General features: G+C 38.5%; 1 protein-coding gene across 2 annotated transcripts in view; it reads left to right on the top strand.

Moving 5' to 3' along the window:
• tmem117 (transmembrane protein 117) overlaps positions 1 to 27,569 on the top strand; it is a 112,311-nt gene that overhangs the window by 26,037 nt on the left and 58,705 nt on the right. For both annotated transcript variants that reach the window (XM_007903723.2, XM_042335483.1), the window contains exons 3-4: positions 7,515 to 7,647; positions 26,632 to 26,731. In XM_007903723.2, coding sequence (XP_007901914.1) covers positions 7,515 to 7,647; positions 26,632 to 26,731 — 233 coding nt within the window. The remainder of the gene's footprint in view (positions 1 to 7,514; positions 7,648 to 26,631; positions 26,732 to 27,569) is intronic.

Genomic DNA, 27,569 nt, shown 5'->3' with positions numbered 1-27,569 from the left:
TCACTTTCTTTTCTAGTCTTTTGCTTCGTTCATGAAGTAATGTTAGCCACCTTACAATTTTTCTCTCTTGAATGGAGAAGACTGAGGGGAAACCTTTAAGATTACGAAAGGTTGGAAAGTTTGGATTCATTTTCTGTCATATACAAAGAAGCTACAGGCAAAATTGTGTCGTCTTTATCTTTTCAGTATTGAGGATTTGCTGCTGTTTTGCAATTGTGCCCTTTGTATCTTGCAATTTTGTGAGAGCAGACTCACTGCAGCAATATTTCTTTTCTTTCCACAGCTAAATTTACACAACAAAGTCCAGTGACCAAATTATTCACATTTTGGTCCATTTTCATGCTACAACAAAAAAACCCACCAAAATTCCTTAATATTGAACAGTATAATATGCTGTGTATCAGAAGATGGGGGCCGAGGGGGAATCTTTATTATTCCCATTCGTTTTACCTTTTCCTTTGCTTGTTTCAATCTTACTCAAATGGAAAATCAATATGAAGACAACAAACCCACTTACTTGGCAGCTCCACCTTCTAGCTACTTAAATTACTGTTTTATGTGTGTTTTCAACTTGTTACTGTGAGGTAGTCAACTCCTATCTCAGTCTTTCATTTGCTGATTATAATGGATGCTTCTTATTGCTGCATTCAAATTGACAGTTGCAAAATTCATGAGCACAAAATAACTATAACAGTTCCATTCTATTTTTCCTCAAATAATTGGATAAAGCATTTTGCAATAAAATAAATAACAACTACACTGTCCAATGGACTTTGATACTTGGGCATTAAGAGATCTCCAAATAATACTTTTTCTTCAACTTCCTCCATTAAGGGATCAGCGCTGAGATTTACAAGGATAAAGTTACATGACTGCAGTCTGACTTCTGGCCAGCCAACAAGTCATAAATTATTTCTGCTATCTAATATGGTGCAAGGGTGGGAAAGGAGAAGATATGACAGTCCTACTTGATCCTGACATCCGTGAACTTTCAGCAGAGATCACTGGTAATGTGGGGAGGAAACTATATGGCTTTAGCTGGTTAGACTCTAGCAGTACCCTATCCATACTCTGTGATCACCAAGTCTTGGCTATCGCCAACCTGCATCTAATACGCTTGGAATTAGGTAAGTGTCCCTCTAGGAAGAGAGTGCACATTTCATTCTGGTAATAGCTCGGAAATTTCCTTGTATAAGTAGGATGTATGGAACTCTGTTTGGTTTGGATACTCTTAAACTTGGCGATGGATTTCCGCATGTGTCAGGCATTTGGCTGACACAAAATGGCCCTTTGTCGGGACTTGAGCTCTTTGTCCAGCTGACACTCAGGCCATCTTTCAACAATAACAACAACAAGATTGCATTTATAGAGCGCCTTTCACGTCGGGAGGATGTCCCAAGGCGCTGGACAGTTGGGTCGGGACCCGAGCAGGGGGGAAATGGTCAGGGTGTGGGGAGGGAAAGGAGGGAGCGAGGAGGGGGTAGAGAGTCGAGAGGGGAGCTGAAGGCACGGTTGAAGAGAAAGGTCTTGAGACCGGCCTTGAAGGAGGAAAGGGAGGAGGCGGCGAAGGCACTGGGGGATGGAGTTCCAGAGCCTCGGGGCTGAGAGGCTGAAAGCCCGGCCACCGATGGTAGGGCGGTTGGGGCGGGGGATGTGGAGCAGACCGGAGCCAGAGGAACGGAGGGTATGGGCAGGTAAGTAGGGGGATAGTAGGTCGGAGAGGTAGGAGGGAGCAAGGCCGTGAATGGCCTTGTAGGTGAGGATGAGGATCTTGAATTCGATCCTCTGGGGGATGGGGAGCCAGTGGAGGTGAGCGAAGGTGTGAGTGATGTGGTTGCGAAGCCTGGTGCGGGACAGTACACGAGCTGCAGAGTTCTGAATGAACTTTCGTATGAGATGTTAAACTAAGGCTCTGTCTGCCTTGTAGAGATCCCTTGACATGATTCAAAAAGAGAAGAGTAATAACTGGGGATGAAGTGTTGATGTACATGGAAACTATTGGTTAAACAGTTACAACTGCAAATCATAAAAATTTGAAAAGTAGGCATTAAATTATGTTATTGCCAAACACATTCTGTTGCTTATTTAATGTGTTTTGAAAGAAGTCTCAATAATGTTAGTGTCCAAAACTGGCTGGAAAGCCCCAGGAATCATTTTGAGGGTGGTAAATGCCCTTTCTGATCTTATTGCGTACACCGGCCTAACTCAATTAGGAAACCCCACAATTTTAACCACCCTATAAATAAAGCTCCATTGAAAAGGTCTGGCATTCTGGCAGGAGGTGACAGTAGGAAATGACATTAAAACGAGAATCCATTCACACCTAAATTTACATCCTAATTTGTTTATTGCCTATGCTACTAACCTTGGTGTTGGCAGAATAACTATTGTCAATGAATTCATGATTTATTGGTTTCCATTACTGAGCCACCAGTTCCAGGATTAATGTTTCACACAAGCCAAATAAAATAGATGAGAAAGATAGCAATTCCCATATAAAGAGGGAATAACTCACTGTGACAGCCACAATATGGAATTTATTTCACAAGTCTGAAAAGACCAGTAACTCATTAGCCCTGTAGGTACCATGAATATATTAGTATCAAAATAAGCTCTGCATTCTGCCATTGCATTGTTTGATTTTTTTTATTACGCTCACGTTGAATTTTAATCATTACACTTATTTAGAAAAAAGAAATTAATGATTTATCTGGAATAGTGGAGCATTAGGGTGATGCAGGAATCAGCTCCACTAATAGTTTTAACAGGAACATTGTCTATGGTGTATGTGTTTTTCAAAACGTGCATTATTTATCTAAAAATATATAAAGTGGAGAATGTAACTTTGTCAGTCTCTGTCCAGAATATCAGCAAAGCTGGATGCCTTGTGTACCTGTGTTTTTTGTACACAGTGTTTCATCGTTTTGTCCATGTGAGTTTGGTTAGATCTCGCTTTTCCCTTCCTTCTTGAATTTGTGGTGAAAATATACTTGCAGATTTTAGGATTGAATATCAGGACCAAAATTTACTTACAACATTGTAAAAAGATAGTATTTATTCTCTGTTCAGCAATTTAAGAATAAATCCCCTAATTTTGCATGATCTTAGTTTTAATAATAATAATCCTTGCATTTGATATAGCACCTTATCACATTGTTGAGACATCTAAAAGCGCTTCACAGAATAGATTGTAAAGTGGATTGAGCATCTACTTGTCTACAAATTTAAGAATGTGTGCAGAATTCTATAAAATTGATAAATATAACTTTCATTTACAAGTGGCTTTCTACAGTTTTGTTTTGAAAACTGACTTTCAAATTAAGATTGAATTCTGTACATCAAATGTTGGTATTGCGGTGGATAAAGACTTATGTAGAATTTCAGGCTTCTGGTAACCTCATGGAAGGTGTCCAACATAATACCAGGAGCCTGCTCTCCCAACTGGGGTGAAGCTTACTGCCTCTTCTACAATAGAAGCACATCAATCTGTTCAGGCTCTAGGTCAATGGTGTTCACCTTTGAGCTGATAAGATTTGCCAGTGAAAAAATCTCCATGGACAGTGCTTTTCCTTATTAGCACAGCTTCGGTAGTGAATGAACCTGCACTGCTAATGATACTTTTGTTTAAGTGCTGAAAGCAGTGTTTCACGAGTTAGGTTTGGATGTGCAAAATATGGAATTTGATACGTAGCAAGTCAAAATAGGTTTTATTTTATATCCCAGTTTTGTGTGAAAAGCCTCACACAACCGTGATTTTAAAAAGAAAAATTCTATAATTCTTTTCAAGGTCATAAGAATTTTTCTCCTTTTTCCCTCTTCATAAATATAATTGTGTTTTTTGTTTCTTACTTTGAGGAATATTGCTTCTTCAATTTCTTTGCTGACCCCTCCTTTCCTGACAGTCATTGTGGTGTACAGTTTTAAGACCAGGTTCAACCTTTCAGTACGTTGATCGAGTGGCCATTCTTCAATTGTCAGCCTGAATAGAATGTTTAACTGTGGGGAGCACCTATGTGAAGGCTTGTTCTACTCGCACCAAATATACTTCCACAAGTGAGTTTTCCAGGAATGGTCATTCGATAGTAGTTGAGTGCAAGATTTATAGGCAATTTTGCCTTTCTTAGCCCAGAGACATTGAGGCCAACTGTAATGCCCTTATTGCTGCCATGACTAAAATTGGCTAACTCAGTGTAGATTAAATATTGAACCTCAGATTTTCCAGACCTATAAAATTCATCACTATCTTGAGTATCAGGGTTTATCCAATGGGCCGTCATCAATAATGATTGAATCTAGAATTACAATAAAGACAGAAAAGATTTATTTGAAGCATGTCATCAATAATGGTTGCCTGTATTCATTTAATCCAATTTACTTGCATTACTTTATCAGATAAAGGACCAGATTCACATTCAATCCACCCGCTACAGTGAAATCTTCATCAATTTCAATCTGGGTGTAATCAGATTTGATGCTTTATTACTTTATAAGAAATTCCTTGGAGTGTTTAGTTATTCTAACATCAAAATTGTTGACAAAGATTTCATTGAAATAATCAGTACAAATCCAACAAAGAAACTAATTTGATAAACACAGGATGCATACATTAAATATGTCAATGTATTCACCTCAACTAAAATTATAACCCTCAATAAGAAATACGAACCTATACTAAATTTTTGAATAAACTAAATTACTAAATAAAAAACTAAATTACACACAGTAATTCTGAACCAGTAATATTAAATTGTAATGTTCTGCTGTTTGCATATCAGTGGCAAAATTGAAGCAATGCAATTTATGTATTTTATGAATCAGTTGTGTTGGTAAGTAAAACAAAGGTATTATTCAAAAGGTGACTACAATGATGCTTGTTGGAGGAAACTAAGCCTGCTTTGAAAGATACATTATTATATTTTCTGTAATGTTTTGAAAGAATTTGAAACTGTTGTTTTTGAAATACACATAATTTGTTTAACAACAAACGATTCAATATTGTAGTTTCTAATGTTGCACAACAAAATTTTGTTACCCTCCTCCATTTAATCTTTCAAAATCACTGTTTCATGGTGAGATTTTGTCAGTCAAAGTCTGGCACCTTACCCGAGTGACTGTTCTTCATGCATCAGTTCAGACAGTGAATGTCAGGTTGATCCTGTCATTTCCTAACATCTTCCAGCAGGGCTTTCTGGATAGTGATCATGAAAGGGAATCTTGACTGCTTTCTCCAATCCGTAATCCAGAGGTGATCTTGGGTAATTTGGCACAAATGAGAGATCAGCATAAATGGGACATTCTATGTCTGTTATGTCGCCATTTCCTGTGCAGCAGTGACTTTACCACCAAAACCATTGGGAAGTTCAGTTTTGCCCGCTCCCCACCGTATTCTACCGTATTTATATGTATATATAACATTTTATGTATAACCTTTACACCCTTGCCATTAAAACATCAAGTTGTTCAGCGTTTATTTGCCTCTGAAGTTTCTGGCCATTCTTAGACGGTCAACAGAGGCAAAATCCAATTGTCAAATCACTTTCTGTTTCATGTCCATTGCCTTAAAAGATTGTGCAAGCTTTTCTCAGTGTGTTCTACCACTTATATTAAGCACCTGCACCCTCCTGTAGTATTCTCTGCCAGAACATCTGTTCTTCCTCCAGGATATTGGCTGTGGAACATGTCCTCAGTCAACACTGTTTTCTTCAATCTCAGCTCCTTTCGGTTGGTCTGTGGCATGTGTGTTGCTTCTGCTTAACATCAGATTTATATTTAGATGATTTTATTGCAAGGAAGTCACTTTCACAACTTTTTCACAGCTCCATACAAAAGTAGCAGATTTTTGTAAATTTATATCTGCTTGTTGCGGGGGTGGCTAGGGAGGAAAAACCATGCAACCTTGAAAATTGTCATCAAAATGCATAAGCATTTAACCATTCAGATAATGATCCGTGACCCTGTGCACAACTCAGAAAACTGTTTACATAACAGTTCCTTGCGTCCTCCAAATGCAAAGTCAGAACTTGAATGTTAATCCAAAGAGTGGGAGAAATATAGTTTGCTTTGTGTATAAAATCAACAAACTGCAAACTCTCTGGATGGGTAGATTAGAAGGACCATTAGTTTATCCTACTTGAAACTGTTACTGGCTACAGTGTTGTTATATCATATTCATTCACTGCTACCCACCAAAACTAATTCTTTACTTTAAACTTACACTGAGCGGATTACCACTGAGAGTAAATGTGTCCTTTGCCTAAACTGTGCCCAGCCCTCAAAGATTTAGCTTTACCCTCAGTAACCTCTCTAAAGACTTTCCTCTCATCTGATCACCTGAGCTGTAATTTGAAGTCCTGTTAGTGGGGGATATGGCTGGACTGAATGTTGTGTATCTGCATGAACAAGAAGGTTGGAATTTTACTGATAAGAGCCAATCTGGATACTTGTGGTTTTGGAACTGTAAATGATGTGCCAGTGCAATGTGACATGCTTGAGAAGGTTGCATGGAGTTCTTAAAGAAACTCTGATGTTAAGCAGAAGCGACCGTATTGTATATACGCAGGTAGTTTATATTGAAAATTTTAAACTTGTATCTGAGTTACAGCAACAAATCCTATTTTCAATCAATTTTCCAATTTCTAATCTTAATACTGCACCTGGTTCTATGTCTGTGTGAAGGAATCAGCACAAAGTTTTTCTACATTTCTTATCTGCCAGGTAATACCATAATTGATAAACCATATCATGGGCGGACTGATAACCTCGACAAAAGCTACTGGATAACCTCTCCACATGGTTGCTTGGATAAGACCGAGACATGTTGTCCCTTGCTAGAGTTGCTCTGTGACAACCTTATCGCTGTATTTGCATGTGCAAATCACAGGGTAGGCTTAAGTCTCTGCAAACCAAAGTTTCCTTCCCCGCCATACAGGATGTAGCACAATCCTGCAAAAGCAGCATAAAAAAACAGACATTTAAAAATTAAGCTAAAAGTAATGCCAATTACAGTGGAAAAAAGGTGGTAGAAATAATCCTGTGTAGCTATTCCAGTGTCTTGCTATCACTGCCCCATACAAAAGCAACCCTTTGGAAATTAGGCTATTTTAGTATTTTTCTAATATCCTCTTCTCCGAAAAGTGTTCATGCTAGGAGACAGTTTGAAACAGCAGTCATATTAATAATAATAATAATCCTTGCATTGGATATAGTGTCATTCACATCGGGAGGACTTCTCAAAGTGCTTCACAGGATATACTGTGATGTGTAGTGACTGTATTTTGTGGGCAAAATTATGACGTGTGGAGAGAATTCCACCTGGGTCTAGATTTAGTCAATTAATGTAGCATTTCATAATTCTAAATTCCCAATTGTTGGAATTTCTACCCCTATGATGATGATTATCATATAATGGCAGAACTTTCACCCCTTGTTTTTATTATTAAAATCTTGTACCTGAAGCAAATCACCTGTTGCTTCTTTTGGAACAAAGTAACATTGTGTACCATTTCTTGCACTAGGTCAGTTACTTCGACTGAAGATGTTTCGAGAGGATCATGGCTCCTGGATGGTGATGTTCTTTTCCACTATTCTGTCCCTGTTCATCTTCTCTAATATTTACAACATGTGCCTCACACTCGATGGAAACATGAGGTAAGTTTGTGAGCAATTATTTCTGCTAGTGAGGCTTCCGGAATAACCATCCTAGCATCTTCCCATAGCATCAAGCTTTTTTTTTTGAAAAAGCATCCAGCATCCTGCCTTAAACCACCTTTCCTGTTAACCAGTTAGACATTGACTGTGCTGCTTTTGTTTAAATCAAGACCTTAGTTCACAGTGTTATGGTCATTGATTATCTTGCCTACGTTTGAGAATGTGACCGAAATGAAAATTCACAGGTGTATCGTTGAATTAAATTGACACATTTTTCAAACTGAAACATTCCTTAATTCATGGCATTGCCACTCAGCCCTGAGATGAGAGGGGGTTTGATGTCATTTTCTCTGTGCTTTACCGACGGAGGAATCTTAAATCTGTCATATTCTTTTTCTGCGAACTGCTTGTCAATTACAGATCCACTTTATGATTCCAGATTCAGCCACACTTTGTGAACTCAAGCCAGATTCAAACAGGATCTTCACTGAGTAAATCACCCAGTAACGTTTAACTCCTTTACTGGTGCAAACCTAAATATAGATCTGAACTAAGTGCCTTCTGGGCTTTCATTGCAAATCAGGAAGGAAGTGCTGGGGAAGAAAGTTAAGAGTAACAGCAGTGATGTGGAAACCTAAATGGGAAACTTACTCATGGCAGCCATGCGCTGATGGTTTCCGTTTCAATTTTCATATCTTATTGCAATTGTAACCTGGCCACTGCTTGTTTCTTTTTGATTTGTATTGAGAGATCTCTGAAAATGTTTTTATTGCAGTGGGTGCAGCTCAGGCCTTGCTATTTTTTTCCCTGAAGCTCACGATACTGTTCCTAATGGCTGAACAGCAACAGCCCTTCACTTCACAACAGATGGCTTTGTGTATTGCTGCTGAATTTGATTGACACCAGCTTCAGCTTCAGTCTCAAACTGGCAGGTTCAAATCGCCCCATTGATGAAAGGTGTTTAGATTTTGTGGGCCGCTGTTTGTGATTTCTATTAATAATGAATAGAAATTGAAGGAATTGAAGTTTCAGATTAAGTATGTTTTGAACTGTTGCAAGTTTAGAGAGGCTGTCAGGAAAGAAAGCAGGTTTGGTTGTGTACCTAAATGCATTGCCAAAAATAATAAATAACAGTAATAATATTCTTTACATTTGGTATAGTGCCTTTCACTTCAAGACTGTGTTTCAAAGCACTTCAAGGGATATACTTTAAAGAGGAATGACTGCGTTTTTTGTGGACAAACTGAGAAGGAGAAGAGAGATTTAAATTCTGCAATGTCTGTCTATCCAGAGCCATGTAGTGGTACCCACACTGGTGTTGAAACTAACTAACATATAGCACGTTTACAGTTTTCTGCATTGTTAAATTTGTAGCTCGTCCAATTCCAATAGTCTAAATATATGGATTGGGAAAGGATTGGAAACGCAGGCTCTTAACCCTCTTGTGTTGTTCTGGCACAAGAATGAAAGGGTTGGTCCTAGTAAGGCAATTGCAGTGGAGAGCTTTGAACTTGGGTCCAAGACTTTAGACTTCCTCTTCAGTTGGTTACCTTGTAGACCTCTGATGTCGGATACTCTTGAACAATGTCAATCACCTCCTTTTCCTCCTTTTCTTCATCTTGGTTGCTAGGTCATGTGAATGGCAGGTTCCTCACAAGCACTCAATAGTGTCAGATATGGGAGCTGTAGAGACTCAGCTTTTTGGTCAAAAATTGTCCTGTCAACAAATTGCTGAACTGAAAGCTAAAACCTGCTGAAGTGTAATTTGGTGGTTTATTTCACACTATTTTTCACACTTGTTTGCCTCTAATGGATGTTAAGTTTGACTTCTTAGTGCTGATCAATTTCCAGTTGTTAACCTGTTTTAATTTGAGCAATTATTTGTAAGCCTCAATGTAGCACAGTGGTAAATTGTACATCTGCACCAGTAATAAATGGGACTAATTATGAGGTACCCATCCATCCAGGACTCAGAAGGGACAAGTCCACTGGTTATCTTTGTTGAAATCTGGGTTTTATTTTTAATCCTTTTTTTTAACACAGTTCTCATTAGTGGAGAAAATGGGGTGAAAAATGTGGCCTGTGATGGTGATGGGATAATTATCTTCTCACATGTTGCATTTTCCTTCTCTATGAATGGTTCACAGTGTCTGATTCCCATAGAAACACTGAACTACGTTTTCAAGTTATTTGCTAATCTCCAACACAGTGGAGCCTTCAAGTAATCCTGAAATCAAAGTTGCTCTATGTTAGTTAAACAGAATATGAATAGACCACAACCACGAGAGCAATTTTTTTTAATGGTCATTTTGATTTATTACTGGAGATATTCTTCATCTGTCTCTGCATCTACATTTGCTGTGCAGTTTTTCTGTGTATGTTGATGCATTAAAAGTTGGTTGTCTGTGAAAATTGAAAGAGAACCAAAAGAGCAACATGTTGAGATTTGAATACAAACCAACCCAGATTTGTTGACCCAATTGTTTTATAGTTCTTCAGAAAATGTCATCTGTGAATGTATATAGTGATGTCTATAACTGGAATCTTTAATAGTCACGCAAATGGGGATTCCATCTGGGAACCAGAAATACATTGTGCTGACCTGCAGTGACACTGCTCTGATGTGATCTAGTTGCGGAGCAAGGTTCATGCAATGAGATTTCTGAAATACTGCAGATTAGACCTGTGTATATCCATTTGTTAAATGAACAATCACTCACCAGGTACATCACCATTCAGAAAAATGTCCATCTGTGTTGTAGTTCACTTCTGTCTGCAAAATACAGTCACTATGCTTTACGGCAAATCTGTTGAAGCGCTTTAAGATGTTTTCCTGACGAGAGAAGGGCTAGATCAAAGCAAGGATTATTCTTCTATCTCACCTACTCTGTGCATTGAGTTAAAATTGAAGTTAATCCACTGGGTGGTGCTGTGGCAAACGTTTTGATCAGAACTTGCTTTGCATATGGAGAAGTCAGAAGAGCTTTAGACATATCCCTTCTCAACAAGGCCTTTGTTAAACAACCCCATAGTGTGAGCACCCTGGTGGTGCTACTAAGGAGGGTTAAGATTTTGTGAGTACCTCTTTTCAAGTTTTCAATGTTATCTATTGTTTTCCACGTCAGTCCACAAACCTTGCTGTTTTGTCTCCAAAAAGGCCATTTTGCAAAACTGTCTGCCAACAAAATCTGAACCTCAGTGCTTCTGTGATGGTGAGACGTTTTATCTCATTCATTTTATCTCATTCATTTTATTGTTATTATTGCCGTCTCACATGACCAGTTTTCCCTTTGTTCTGTGCTGTTTCCGCATGAAGGTGGAAATGAAAAAGCAGGTTGGCACAGATACAAATCCCAGCTCTCTCCACAACCCTGAGGCTGAGGGAACCACTCAGATGTTGCTTCCTAGATCTTTCTCTCAGAAGTTTCTTTTTATTGGAAGCGCTTTGTGAACTTGTAACCTCCCCTCCACCCACACACTCTCCTTTTTACAAAATAAAAGGCGTCATACAAATACAGAGGGATTTTGTCAGGTTTGCAGGTTGCCAGCTTTCATGCAGTAGTGCAATTTACACCAGAATCTTCTGTGGTTTGAGGTCAGTAATTGCAGGGAATGATTGGCCCCACTTCGGTGGCTGTTTTTTTTACTGTCCATTTGTATTTTCCCGGATTGTTTTTCCTGGCTGTCTAATGGACAGTCTTCTTGAATGGGAATTCAGCACTGCATCTGCTGTTGAAATGATACTTTGGAAGACACTTTGTGACTGTCTTCTTAGGGACATTGTTTTCAAGGGACATTGAAGTATTGGAAAGTGTTCAGAGAAGAATGACGAAGAATGATTCTGGGATTTGGTGCTCTGAGATTTGGACAGACACTTGCAAATCTGAACCAGTTTTCATTAGAAAAACAGAGTGAAGCGGAATCATTAAGCTCTCCAAAATAATGAAAGGATTATGTCAAAAAAATAAAGTTTAAACCTTTTCATTTTTTAAAGATTTTCGTCAAAAGCATATATGACGAAGAAGGGAATAGAGGATATGGACGAGGAGATTAGGAGGGGTGGGGTTTCACATGGAGTTTAAACACCAGCATGGGCTACTTAAGGGAATGGTTTGTTTCATGTTGTGTAATGCTGTATGCAATGATTCGGATTGAGCAAAGAACTGGTGCTCACATGGACAAATATAATCGGCCTCAAGTGGGAAAAAAGATTGTGTTAATTTCTCTAGTGATAATAGAGATGCATCGACAAACTCAACGAAAGGGAGTCAATAAATTACCATCAAAAATACAGATAAATATCTGGTTAGAAGGTTAGGGTTACGTGTAGACCAAAATTCTTAAATACATGGTAAATGGTGATTCCTGTGCTGCAAGTAATTTATCTATCAAAGCAACCAGCCACGGGTTTGTGATTACCTCCTCGTTAGCCATTGGAGAGAAAAGACTTCACCTCCTCTGTATGATTTCAAGTTTTATTCCCTGTCTCATCTTATTCGAGCGAGGACAGCAGTCAGGGCATGGCAATTGGACTCAGTACCTTTGGACAAGGGAAAGGGACAAATTAGCTAGGGCAAATTAGTAAGGCTTTCTTCCAAATCGTTCTTGTGGTTCCGTTTCTGATTGCAATCCAGTGGCTCTTCCTGGATGTGTGATTGTCTGGCGAACACAATCATATAGCCTGCTGATAGGCACTAGCTCCCAAGGCGAGGTAACAGACGCCCACAGAACCATTCCTCAGAAAAGAATCATTGCCGTTGGAAGAAGAGAGGAGGGGGGACAATAGATTTAAAAATCTCTCAATGGTCCATTGAATGGGAAGATGATGTAACATTCTCTGCTATTCTGCCTTTGTATGATTTGTGGTAAAGCAGTGACCCGTAACAACACTGATCTTCAGTTGTAAAGTTTTTATTTATATGTGACACAAAGGCAACAGTGTAACAGATTTGATTCAGGGCTTTGAAAAACTGACGCTCATTTATGTGGTTAATACTCCCTGTTTTGCTTTCTGCCCCTACATGCTTTCACTGCTCTGTCTTTCAATAAAAGATAATTCTGCGCACCATCAACATAAGATAAAAGAACCAACTGGATTGCTTCTTTGGGTGGTGATGGATTTCCATTCGATGTAAATAAACCGAAGGATGCAGGCTTTTTGCAATGCCTGCAACTGTAGTTCAGTGAATCTGTATTGCCTTAAATAATGAACGTTTTTGTAGAGCGTAAACCTCTTCTAAGTGACGAGATATTCAGTAAAAAAACAGGAAATAAAAAACACAGACAGCATTTCCAGTCCTATATATTAATGGTTAGAAATCTCATTTCCAGCCTCTCGAAGTGTCTGCATCTGCATAAATCATTCGCTAATTAACCACTGTTATTTAATTAGGGTCATCTTTTTGTGGACCAGTCATTAATCATACCTAATTTAGATTATGCCTTCTGTTCCTGCATTTGCAGTCTCTATTGAGACTAGTTTCCCTGTAGCTTTTCACAGCTGCACCTCGGTATTGTGTTGTGCCTTTGTCTGGTGCTTACAGGGGAGGGGAACAATGTGGAGAACAGATGACTGAGATCATCAGTATCGAACCAGGCAGAGATTCAGGCAGCTAATTGGGCTCTTGGCAAAAATGAAGCGGTTTGATGCAGGCACGTTTTGCTTTTTTTAGCACCAATGCTGAAGGGAGACATTTAAGCAGCTGCATTCATTTTTCACTGAGCTACACTGTCATGCAATTATTCAATCCCTTTGGGTTGGAACTAAATGCTTTATGGGTGGCAAATGACTTGGAGCCATTCTGCAACATTTCAAGTTGATGCACTCTTTGTAGGCTGAAGTGTACGCGAATTACTTCAGTTGCACTTCAATACGTGAAATGAACTTGTAGGATCCTGGTGAGTCAAAGATGCAGAAATATTCAACATTGCTTCTTCACCAATGCAGTTTACGTCAAGTGCATTTGTTCTTCACCAGTTAGATGATAGAAAATCAGATTCAGCCTTCCAATACTTGGTATGAATGTATACTCGGCCCTTGTTTGCCACAGATTTCAGGACACCATTTGCTGTGAAAGTAATGGACAATACTATGATGGAGAACACTACTAGGGTGATTTGAGCCCAGATCAGAAAGGAAAAAAATAGGCATTGGAGCTAGTAAGTGGTAGAGTCCTGTAGTGGATTGATTGGAGCACTCGCCTCGCAAGCAAGAGGACTTGGGTTCAATTCCCGGGCAGGGCGAAACCCCCTTAAGCAAGTTCCCTTACTCCACACGCTTCTGTTTATCTAGTAGTAAGTTGGAACCTGGTTGTTAGTTGATTGGTGGATCGCTATCTGGAGATAATAAATAATTCCTTGAAATACATTTTTTAAAAATGTGGTCCACTCAATCCACGACTATTTGTGCGACAATGCTGTGCACAGTTGACTGCTGCGTCTTGCCCACGAAATATACAGTCTATTCACTTTACAGTATATTCTGTGAAGCACTTTGAGACAGCTCAATGTGATAAGCCGTGATAAGGTGCGATATCAAATGGATGGATTATTATTAAAAGTAACATTAGAACAAACATTCTACACAAATAAAATTATGAAAATGTGGCATACTTAGCCGCCAGAAAGCTGGAGAGTCTGAATCAATTTGGTTGTTTAAAAGGGAGATTGATATTTGGGAAGTAAGGGCATGAAAAAGTATTGGAGAAAAGGCAAGAACATGGGTTTTAAAAGATCTGTTGTGATCTAACAAACCAGTAGAATAAACTCGATGAGTTAAGTGGATTACTTCTGTTCCTTAGTGCTAACCGTTGTGAACACAAAGTGATGTTACCTCACGTACATTCATTTGCCACCAGAGTTAATAAACTGTTTAAAGAAGCTGCTCTAACACCCTGAGCCCTTCCAGACTGCATGCCAAGCAATGAAGAAGTATGTGTTGTCAGCTTTTCGGTTGCACTGTTTGCAGGGAGAATCTCTTGCAAGATTGCCACTGTGAAACAGTAACCTGCATCTTTCCACTCCCATCTTCTGCTCCTATGTATGTGGGGACCAAATTGTGGTAAATATAGCTGTTAACATCTTTGTAATGAAGCGCTCTGGGTGCTATATAAATATAAGTTGTTGTTGTATTTGACTGGGTACTGGGCAGGATCCTCAGTGGGACTCTTGTTGAATGCTGCATGGACAATTTGGTAAAATGTATCAAACTCTCCATTCAGTTGCATTGAAGTCACTTGTTGTGGGGATCAAGGGGATGGGCAGAGAAGTAAGAATGACGTTCCCAGTCATTGTAATTTTTTTTAATACTGAGATATTCTTCAAATATTATGGAGCATGTTAAAGGAGCATGTGTGAAACCCATCTATAATCCACACATTGACAATAGTGGAATGATTACATTTCTAGACAATCGACGTGCGTAATCGCAGTAATATTGCATTTGATTGCTACCGTTATTATATTTTTAATTGTCTGAAACTTGTATGAAACACATTTCCTACGTGACACTAGGAACCTATCTGGGGCTTGGTATTGCAGCTAATGGTTTATTGTGTGTATGTTGCCTGCCTTTCCTGATACATTCAAAGTCCCCTGTGAAAACCTTGAGAGTTCTTCATTAAAAATAGAAAGTAGAGATATTCAGCAGATGTTGCTGCCAAATATCTGGCTGTGACATTTGTGCACTCTTTGTTCAAGAGTCTATAATAATAATAATAATAATAATAATCCTTGCATTTGATATAGCGCCTTATCACGTCTTCTAGACGTCTCAAAGCGCTTCACAGAATATACTGTAAAGTGAATTAACTGTATATTTGTGGGCGAAACGCGGCAGCCAATTGCGCACAGCATAATCAATGTGTTGCTAATTGATCAAAGGAATCATCTTGGCCCTCACTTTAAAGCTGTTTGTCCTAAGTTGCATCAGGCATGAAAAGGACTGGTTGGGTGATAACACCACTTACAGAATAGGGTGGTAGTACAGAATGAAGCAAGTGGATAAATATGTATGGTAAACTGAAGGCACTGGTCATTCTGGATTAATGTAAGAAGTGAATCCGCTAATTTTGTCAAAGTGTGATCTAGATTGTGGTGTTTTCTTGATGGGGCTTCTTAATAACTCTTCTGATTCCCAAACTGGGACTCCTTTTGGTAACTGGAAGCAGATCACATCCGTCAGTGAAACATGCTGAAGATTACTAGAAAAGAGTTCCGATTTAGGACTCATTGTTATTAATCAATTCTGTTAAGAAACACTGCAACTTAGACCTCAGTGCAACTCTATATCCTGTACCAAAGAGACTAAAATTATCTTCAATGATGTGTTAAGCTGAAATGGTGCACCTCTAACGAATTTAAAATATCAAAAAGAAAATGTCTTCCTTTATTCTAAATGCATCAGTCTCTGTTTTACCTCTTATGTATGAAGGCATTCAATCCATACACATCTGTTGGTAGCAAAAGTATGCCAGAGGACGAGAAATCGTTTAGCATGTTGACCTTTCACCTTGGGGGACTGTTTGTATGCAAAAATGGGTTAAAGTGGTGGATAATATCTGGCTGTATTTCTCTTTCAGGTGCATTTTCAACATGTGCTGGTTTATTTCTTCCAAAGATGGTTGTGTTCTTCAGGAAGAAATTTATTTATGAGCAGGAATTATTTCTGCCAAATAAGCAGCATTCGGCAAAAGCTCTCTCCACCCCACACTCTCTTTAATTAGATCAGTTGGTTTGATGCAGAGCAGGACAAATGGCAAGTAAATAATGAATTCTGAGTTGTTAAAATCATTACAAAATATGCAAAGGGAGATTATTCCAAATTTGATGTGTAAGAAAAGGATTAACTGAGCATAAAATTGGATAATCAATGCTAATTAAGACAGTGTGTGCGTGTGTGTGTATGGCCGGGGGGTGTTGAGCAAGGACACAAAGTCAGCACAAGTTATGATCTGGAAAAGAAAGAAGCTCAAGCAAACAAACTAGTAGGGTGCTCAGCAATCCCATTTTGTTTTGAAGAGAAGTGAGTAAACGTTAACAGAGAGCCTGGCGCAATATCGGATTTCTTCCCGATGAAAAGTAGCAAAGGAATTTGCTGTCCTCCATATTGCATAATTTTTCAAATGCAACTGATGTTTATTCATTCACAGCCGGCAAAGGAAAAGCCCTAATTATTGCTGGCCTTTCTGTGTCCAAAGAGCGGTGTTGGGATGAACTGCAAGAGCACAATTCTTATCAGTCTGAATTTAAGGTTCTAGCTTGTAAATGGATAAGAGATGTGATTTTTTATTATGAGACAATAGCTACAGTCGAATACTTACAAATCAATCCAGGAGGGAGGGCACTCTGGTTCCACAAAGTGTTAGCTCAACTATTTTGCCTTATTCATGATTGTTAACTGCTGCATTCCTAGATTGTAAATAGAAGATCCAATGTGTGCATGTCTGTGTATGATAGATATATTTAATTTACACATATGCCAGATATAATCACAAACTATGTGAAATTTTGTACTTTAAAAAAGTACCTGCTTATGAAACGGGCAAATTAATATCCATAATGCTGGTGATTATTTATTGTAACCGATCTTAAATGAGCTGAGCCATTACCATAATCTTTATGGTGATTGCGACAGGCTGAAAGGATTCTGAGCAACCAGGTGAGTATTGAAATGATTGCTGTGAGGCGTTTGTGACTGGGTCTTATTCTATCATTGGTCGGCACAAGTGTTAAGTGATGTGTGAACTTGAAAGCGGTGGTCCCTGACTTACATTCTGCTGCAGCAGCCTATTTCCACTTTATTGCTTCGTTTCCTCCTTTTTTCAATGTGTCACAAATTTTGTCAGCTTACTGATAAGTGTCATTGTTGTAGGGCTGGGAGAATGAATGTGCAGGAGGAGTCTGGTACAGATGTAGGTTTTTTAAGGAAGCCAGATCACTCCTTTCCATCAAAGGGAGAAAATTAGCACTATATATATATGGTTGCTGGTTTGCTTATTTTTCTTATTGTTACAATGAAACAGTCATGTATTTGATGGGAAAACTATTGTAACAAGAATTTAAAAACTTACAAGGTTGTACCTTAATGTCGGAACCATGATCTAATCGGATTTTGTTAGTAAAATGTTTCTCCCTGTTGTAAGGGTTCAATCTTCTGTGAATGTCATACATTCTGTAACACTGACTTAACACAGTGCAGTTTGCTGGACTGTTTCACTGTCACAATATTTCCAGTGTAAAGCATGCGACAGATGTACACAATGTAAACTGAATTAATGACAAACCGAATGCCATTCTATCTACTGTGTGAGGACTGATGAGCGAAATACTTTTTAATTACTTATGCATTGATTTCCTAAATAATATACAGTAAAAAAAATCAAAATATCATTTTAAAGCAATGAAGGGAAAGAAGATGGATAAAGAACATGCATCTCTACATTGTGTCCTCCCTGACTCTCCAGCTCTGTCCGAGTGTTCATTCATTGAACAAATGGTTGCTTCCCAGGATGCATGACCAGAAGATTGCTAGGCTTACACCTGATTAATTTTTTTTGTTTTTTAAATGGAAGGGAAAACTGTATTGAAATCATGCGATCGAATCCTGGCTACCCATTCAGCACTCGATATTGTCAAAATCAGCACTGTTGAATGTTGTATTGTTGCACATATTCTGCTGTCTCAAAGGATTAGATGGTACGTTATACAGGAACTAGCATTGCATGAATTGCTAAGATAATAACTAACACTTGACCCTTATCTCTGAACTCCACACATCAATGCAGAGCCCCCAAGAATCTAATAATGCAGTGATTAATGCTGTGGCACCAGCTGTATGGGAGGGACTGAGGAGATGATGGCTCCAGTGGGATAGCTTGAGATGCAATAAAGCCTCTGCAGGTCAGTCTCAGGTCCCTGGACTTTTCCAGGCAAGTTCAGAAAGAGCCCTTCACCCTGTCATGATGCAGGACGTTACTTTGAAGCAATTATTTCTGAGCTGCCATATATCTGTCACAGACTAGGAATTTGGTATAATGCAGAGGGACCTCAGTCAGGTACTCGTTCTGCTGCCAGCTGGTACCTCCAACATGAAGAGCCATCTGATGCCCTCCAGGAGATGTGCTGACAGGCTCCTAGGGAGATAATAGATGTGGCAACAGCTCACATTCTCAGCAGGAAGAAAGGGTTCACAGTGAAAACATGCTGAAGGCATTCCAAATAGTTCATTAAAACTGCTGCACAAATGAGCCACAGATACAATGTTTGCCATTATGAAACTCTTTTTTAAAAAGATACTCCCCAAAAAATCATAATTCTAAGATTACTGTAGCAAAGATTCCCTATATCTTAGTGACATTTTTTAAATATTCTGTGTCATCACAACATTTAAGTGGCTGACTGTACACGAGCATCAAGAATTCTGGCTGTGCTCTCCAATGTGAAGACTGTCAATATTTGATTCACGAACTGCAAGATTCCTGTAAACTGTTACTTCCCATGAACTGAGAGAATGAAATCTATATTATTGCCCAAAAAATTTAATTTATTTTATTAAAAATTGAATCACTTTATCGTAATAAGTAGCACAAGAACCTTCATACGCAATGGAAATTTTGCAAACAAATTTACTGCTGAACCTATAAATCAACTGCTTAATTTATGAACTGCCTTGTGTGGGTGTGAATGAGTGCCGAAAGTTATTGACCAATTTGGAGATGAGCTTATTAATGTGCAAAATCAATTGGGAATGAATGTAGAAGGTGCTAATGTTTCTCCCTCAGTGGTGCAGTGTGTTGGAGTTTCAACAGACTGTATGAGGCAGAGGGAGAAAGCAGGACCATTCCTGTGATTCCGCACAATTGGAGTTTCTGATCTCAGCTGCTGGAGATCCACTTCCCATGGGAAGGGAATTAAGTTTCTTTGCACACCTCATAGCAAGCAGTCACACAGCAGTGAAGGCTGGGTGGTAACTTACTTGTTCTCTCAGTTGGAGTTGTTTCACGGTCTAGAGAGATTAGAGAGAAAATAAAATGCTGTAAAGCAAAAAAAGTTGCTTGTACTGCACCTGTTACTTTCCCGATTTATTAATAATAATCCTAAAAATAATGCTTTTGGTATGACACATTTCACATTGAGAGATATGATTATCAATTTATAAGATTATAAATGCAATGCATTTTGAAACTCAATAGACAACCATCATTGAAGTTGGTTGTGGAAATCACCAAGGTCGTCTTACCATCATAACTGAAGTAACAATGGAAATTTAGGATCAAGAGAAATGGATAAGTAAATGGGGGAGATTTGGAAGGGATATTAAGGTATGGATTATCCTGTCTGATGCGGCGGTAGAGAGAAGATTTGTATTAGCTTTCAAGAGAGATCTAGTGTTGAGCATTTTGAGATGTCCTCCTGACGTGAAAGGTGCTATATAAATATCTATATAGATATATAGTCTATATAGATAGACTACACAGAGTAATTTGCAGGGATATGGAGAAAAGGCAGGTAAGTGGGACTGAAATGGATTGCGCTTTCAAAGAGCCAGGACAGACTTGATGGGCTGAATAGCTTTCTTCAGTGTTGTAACATTTCATGGCTCCAATTCAAAGAGAGACTCATCACATAGTTTAGTTACCTCTCAAAAAAATCTGAATTCAGCTGTTTCTTCTCATCACATGTTTAATACGTCTTATGGTCTTCAGCTGGCTTCACATTAGGCTAGTTTCTTGCCCTGCAATATAGAAGGTCACTGGATTTTTTGTTTCCTTTTCTTTTTAGTCACTGTGTGTCCCAAATAAATTGAAATTTGTGTCATTTTATGACACCCTGTGTCATAAAACACTTGGCATCTACTCAATAGTCGTTTGAATATTTAATTAGATTTGTATTACACAGGCCATGGCTCAGTACTAGTTTTGGATATTATACAATACAAAATTATGTTTGTACAGTGCCTTTCACGTCGTGAGGCCTCCCAAGGCGCTGTGATTATTCCAATCACAGGTGGTATACCTGCTACCACATTCCAGGAGAAATCCTGCCATATGGTAAGATGAGCAAGGTAGCTATATAGGCTCCAATGCTCTGTCCCACCTCAATAATCACCAGATTCACTGCTTCAGCACAGATGGCATCATGGAGAAACGAATCCCTAGCGAACCTATTTATCCTCTGCATCTGTTCCTTGAATCCTTATGACAGTATGTCTCACAGCGCTGTACCTATGTTGCAGATGACAACTTAGTAACCAAATGAATTTGTTTCCTTTAAGTCCCTTAGTTGTCCCTTTTCTTACACTTAGCTAAAATGATGGAATTATAATACAGTGATGCAACACCCCAACTGCCCATTGGGGGGAAATTTGTGCTGTAAGATGTGACAACAATGATCATGTTCCGCAATTTCCCCTCATTATCCCATTGACCCATTATCTGAATGTTGATTCCTTAGAAGAACTGTTAGTTTAGTTACTCTGGCAGGAAAAAAAGGGAGAGGTATATTCAGTTTAACATTATTGCAAAGGCGTAATGAAAGCTGCATCACTCCTTCAATTGATCACAGACTGATGTTACTCTGTGCGGCAGTTTCACTGAAGTTGGAATTCAAACTCTCCAAGGAATAGTTTACATTCAGCTGACTGATTCCAGTCTTCATTGTAATAACACTATGCTACCTGTGTAAACTTACCTCATCTTTCTGTGTTCGTAAATGGCACTTTGCAGTGGGATGTTGTTCCCATGGCAACGTGCCCAGGCTATTACCACACTGGCATATATACGCCACTGAGCCTTTAAAATGAATGAGAAGAGGAAAACCACTATGTCGGATATATTTGAAAAAGTCAAATTAAAGCTATATTTGACTCTGTTAGGGTATTAAACTCATTTATCTACCTATGCATTTTCCACAGTGAATGTTTAAGTCTTGAATCAGGGGAACGTTAGATGATGGAAGCATCCATCTGCATCTTAACCTTTGAGAACCATGATACTGTTAATAAATCATGGTGAAAAATCTGATTATAGTTGTTAACTTTTTCAGTGAATGCCATGGATAAGGTGCATAGCGGCCAGAATAGTATTTGAAACTCTGTCCGGGGTGAAGGGTGCTATATAAATGCAAGTTGTTTTTGTTGAAACAATCAGCATTAGAAATGTTATGATCATTATAAACATTAACTTGCCAGTTTCAGCGATGATGGCTTGTCAGATTGATCTCCTTTGCTTTATAGGATACTAGCTGTACCCATATAGCTACGTTTGCAACCAAAGGATCCAGTATGGAATGTAGATTTCAGTATTATTATACCTTATATTAGATTATTATACTTTATACTAGATTATTATACTTCAAATTATACTGTTATACTTTATATAACAATAGGAGATCCCCCCAAAATATGCCCATGATACTCCCCAATGCAAGACCTTTCCGATGAGGTATAAATCATGTCTCTACGTTAATTGGTTATTATGGTATTGGCGGACAGACAAACAGACAGAAATTTTGTCTTTATTAGTATAGCACTATCTCTCTAGAAGGGTGTGTGATTTCCTGTGTTGCTACTATGTTGCAGAATACTATGCCTACCTCATATTTTGGGGCTTAATTAAAGCATTGTTTTAATATAGCTCATTGACGATAGGAGATCCCCAAAAACAAACATTCCCATGATACTCCGCCATGCAAGAACTTTCTGATGAAGTATAAATCATGTTTCTTTGTCAATCGGTTATTGGATTATTGGCAGTCACACAGACAGACGCACAAACGTTTTGTCTTTATCAGTATAGATAAGACATAGGTAAATTTGCTTTATGGGATGTAGTACATAAGGTATTTTGGGACATATGTGCATGTGACCGCCAGGAAGATGGAAGGCGAACCAGATGGACCTTGGTCTATTTTCGTCTAGCATTGCTTATATTCTTATGTCTGCTTTACCCTCCCCCCCCCCCGTACCTATCTTTGTCTGCATATTCATTTATTTGTTTGTTTAATGTGAGCTAATGCAATTTTAATATGTTAAAGATCGAGTAAACCAATGAAAAAATAACCTAACAGTACTGTGGTATTTTTAAGAATATGCTGTTTCACCTTACTTATGTTATGGCAATGACAGTACCAGTCTTTATTGTAATAATGAGGGCTGATTTCAAGTGGGGTTGGTTGTGCTAAGAGTTGATATCTACCATAGCAATGTTCTAGAACCTTGGAGTCGGGAGAAGGGCGTACTTTTAATACAGATTTTCTTCTTTTAAATAATCCCTACGAAGTATGTATTTCTTTTGTGCAGTTTAGGCACATCGTCAAAGCCATAGTTAGTCTGTGGATGTGTGTCTGAGCCTCAAGAATTATTGATTATAATTACACAGAGAGAGAATGTCTCCCATAGGATCAACTTCAGCGGCTGGATTGAGTCCAAGTCACTCCACTTCTAACTGAGCTAATGCAGCTATAAATCCCTAATCTCATCAAGATAGTTATTTTAGGATAGTGGAAGAGATCAGTCATTGTACACCTACAATTGCATAAATGAAGCCTGCATCAGAAATTCTAAAATTAATAGTTTATTGATGGTTTATGATTTATAACTTGCCCTTCGCACAGATTAATAAGCTGTTCCAGCAGCATCTGCAGTGCTGTAACAGTGACACACAAAGGAGACACTCTTACTTCAGATATCACTGAATACACTGGGCTCAAGCCGCTCACAATTACAGATTCAATATTTTAACGCATTCATTATATTCATTATGAAATGCAGGCTGACAGCTGGTAGCAGGACAAAAAACAAAGGTTTTAAACGGCTTATTTTACAAGTCCTGTGAGCAAACATAAAAGATTCCTTAATTGAAGACCGAGTAACAAACTAGATACATTCCTTCTAAGACAAGTTGAGTGATCCCAAATGGTTTAAGTTCTGCATAGCCATATTGATCTTATTGCCTGTACATTTTTTATTGTGGTTTGCAGATAGGAGACTTCGAAATAATTTAACCGATTGGATGTCCTTCGGTGTTAATTTAGAATTTTTAATGGACATTTGGCAATGTTTGGCTCAGTCTCTCAGTCTATTGTGTAAAGCATTTTGAGATGACCTCTGAACAGGACAGGCACTACATCAATGTAAATTTATTGTTTTTATTGCAATGTGTATATTTTGAGCAGTATCCTTCAAGTAATTAACACTTTGTTTCAAAAAAATTGCTGTCCTTAGCTATTCACATTGCAATACAGTTACATTTAAAAAAAATGCTTTTGTATATATTAAGTTTGTCTCCCGAAACCAGTTGTTAAGTTTTAGGTTTCCAATTTCTTGGATTCCTTGTCCAAGTGACATTCTTTCTGTGCAAGCCTTGAGTGTGGGAAGGCTATTCAATTGTGATGGAGGAAGGGGGAAAACACACAGCTGAGGTAGATCCTGTCTTTATCCAGATGTGTTTGCCATCTGGGGGCTTGGTAATCAGGATCATTGACACATTTGAAGCCATTGGTTACATCTAACTGCTGTTGGTTAAGGCCAACCAATGCAGCATACATCTGAGATTGAACCATCCTGGCCTGAGTTGTTCAGTACCGCAACAATTTCTAATAAAATGACTACATTGTACATTAAGCACAAGAGGACTGCAACATGGATTTTGATCTTATTATAGGTGCCTTTATTCTTTTGGAGGAAGAATGAGGACATGGGTGAGGAATATTAGGAGATTCCATGTTTAAAGAAGTGTCTAAAAAGCCATAATGTAGCCCAACAATGGAGCAGTGCTTAAGGAACTTGAGCTTCTCCAGGAAAGCAATACAATTATTGTACTTTTCTTTTGGTCAGACACATCCAGAAACCCATCACTATGCCTAAGAATATCCAAACATATATGTGGCACTTAGTCATGGAAATTTCCCCGTGGCTGGAAAGCAATGCACACTCTCCCTGGAGGGATGCATCCTGTTTATATAATTCTGGGAGGTATTTGATGCAGGTTGACAATAGCCAAAATTTGGGGACCCCAGATTCTACATTGGTTTACTGCTGGAATCTAACCAAACAAAATACACAGCTTGCTTTTCAGAACACTGTCTCGCAAGCTTCTTGCTGTTTGTTAAGCTAGGGCCACCCTACTATTGGGTCTTTCATTTTCAGAGTTAACAGGAGCTGAGTGAGAAGAATTCCTTCCTTTCCAAGTCCTGACAATGAACCAGCTTGGCTGGTCTGTTTTGGAGTTTCAGCCCTCACTGGATGGATAGTAGATATCATGAACTCCTTGTGAGTTTATTGTACTGAAGTATTGTATGTTAGCAGATGGTTTCAGGGTCTGCTCTGCTTGTGCCTGTGAAGGTTACAGCTTTTTGACACTGACTTCTTTCAATTACTTAGTCGAGATTTTATTGGGCGTGAGCCAGCGTACAATGTCAGTTTTTCAATCAATATGTGTCTGACACACTTGTTGTTGAGCTATAAAGCAAATAGAGGTACATCAACAATTCTCAACCAATTGCCACCTTCCCAGGGTTTAGGTGTTATAATCTATACAAACACAGAGCTAAAAGTGCACTTAGTCAAATACAAAGTCTACATCAACTTTAAAGGGTTCCATTCAATCAATGCATGGATGGTCTGCTGATGTACAGTGAAGGACTTTGTATGTAAATCTACAGCACCCAGGATCAATATATGACACATTCATCCTCAGCTAGTGCTCTTTGGCTACAGTGTTTGAACTTGTTGTTAAAGCACAATTCTCATCAGTAGTGATTTTAAGTGTTTAAATAAATATATGGGAAATACCACTCTGCAGTTGTTAATCCTTACAGACTGAGACTTATTTTCCAGACAGGCCTTTCATTCACAATGTATATACATTTTATTCAGGTTTTAATTCTAAGTGGTTCGTGTTTGTCAGTTAATGGCTAAAAGGGAGTCGTGCGAATACACTCTATGTGATACTCTTCCAATGCTTGGAGAGCATTATTATTATAATAATCCTTACATTTGATATTGTGCCTTTCACATCAGTAGGCCATCTCAAAACTTTTCACAGAATTCACTGTAAAGTGTAGTGACTATATTTTGTAGGTGAACAAAGTAACCAAATTATGCACAGCCATGTGCCACAAATAGTTCTGAAGTGAATGACCGATTTTATCTGGGGGATTACTGGCCAGGACACTGAGAGAAACTCTGTTCTCTTTTTCCCTATTATTACGGGATCTTTAATGTTCAGATTGGACCTCAATTTAACACATCATCCAAAGAAATACATCTTCAAAATTGCAACATGCTGCTAGCAGTACAGTGGACTGTCAGCCTAGACTACCAGAGTTCAAAGTCGCAGCATGTAGGGCTTGAATCCAAGCTTCTGACTCAGAGGCGAGAATGCTACTAACTGAACCAGGCTGACACATTTGTCAACTTTGAAAAGAAATGTTAGGTTGTTAGAACTGTCTTTACAAAGATTTACAAAGAGTGTACAGCACTGAAACTGGCCACTCGTTCAACCAGTCCATGCTGGTGTATATACTCAATATGAGTCTTCATTCATCCTTACTCCCTCCCAATCCCTTCTCTTCCCCTATTCCTCTTTTAAAGGTGTAGCATTCCTCATGAATGCATCTATATTATCAGATTCAACCACCACTTCCAAGTGGCGAGTTCTAAAATCTCACTATGTTCTATAGTGGATCCTTGTTAACTGCTGCAAAGCCCAAACTTTGGGTGGATAGTAATTAACCTGATAGTAAGAGTTAATGTACCAGAGGGATGAACTTCAGTAGGCTGAATGGTAGTTTCTCATTCCCAGGATTTATTCTGAGCTACACATTTCCTAATACATTGGTGATTTGAAGAGATTTGCAAGATTGATGGAAGTGTTTTTGAAATTGCACGATATCCCAGAGGAGATGACGTTTTGTGGTGAATATTTTAATATTTCTGTTTTGCGTCCTCTGTAATAGTGATAGCAATTTGTCATTTTTCTGCAGTATGTACCTCATCACTGAACACATGGGCATAAGAAACGAGACCTTCATGAAGTTAGCAGCAGTCGGAACCTGGATGGGAGATTTTGTCACCGCGTGGATGGTGAGCGAACATTTCTTTATGGCAGATTCATTATTATCCTGCTGCCGCTGATAGAAAAAAATATAAGATCCCAATACGTTTCCTATATTGTACATTTGTTAGCATCAGACTTATTCGGACACACAGACAGCTAAGTAAAGATCCATTTAAATATCTGAAATAAACCATTGTAATGCTGACCTCCTTGGTCAATTGCTGCTTGCCTTTTTCTCTTACTGTATGTGACAGTCAAAATTAATGAACAACTAAACTCATTCACAAAGACGTGCATGATGTATCCTGTCAGAGTTGTCCTTCGTGTTTTAAATGAGTGAGAAGAGAATCTTCTTGACTGCTAAAAATCCTGCTCAAAGTACATTTTATAGTACAAGAACATCTTATTTGCAAGTTGCCCTTTGAAAGTGTTTGAAAGTGTAAAAGGGTGCATTAACCATAGTGTTATCAAATTTTAGAGAGGATTATCTAAACAAGGTCAGAATTTTTCACCCTCGATTAAGTCCAACAAGCTTTTTTATATTAAGAAACCTAAGCAAATAATCCAGGCCCATAGTGCAGACAACACAATGAGATAAATCATGACGTAATGGTTTGGTGATGCTAGGCCTGGGCTTTTAAAGTCTGTAAATCATACATGTTTACATAACGCTGTTTCTGGAACATTGCTGTATGCAACTGGTTTACCATGTTCACGTACAAATTCACAGTCACTCCATTTAATAATAATAAATAATAATAATCCTTGCATTTTATACCACGGCTTATCATGTCATTTAAATGTCTCAAAGCGCTTCACAGGATATACTGTAAAGTGGATTTTGTGACCGAAATGAGGCAGCCA

Source organism: Callorhinchus milii, unplaced genomic scaffold (genome assembly GCF_018977255.1).
Source record: "Callorhinchus milii isolate IMCB2004 unplaced genomic scaffold, IMCB_Cmil_1.0 Scaffold5, whole genome shotgun sequence".
Lineage (NCBI taxonomy): Eukaryota > Metazoa > Chordata > Chondrichthyes > Chimaeriformes > Callorhinchidae > Callorhinchus > Callorhinchus milii.
This window is presented reverse-complemented; position numbering and strand designations above follow the sequence as displayed.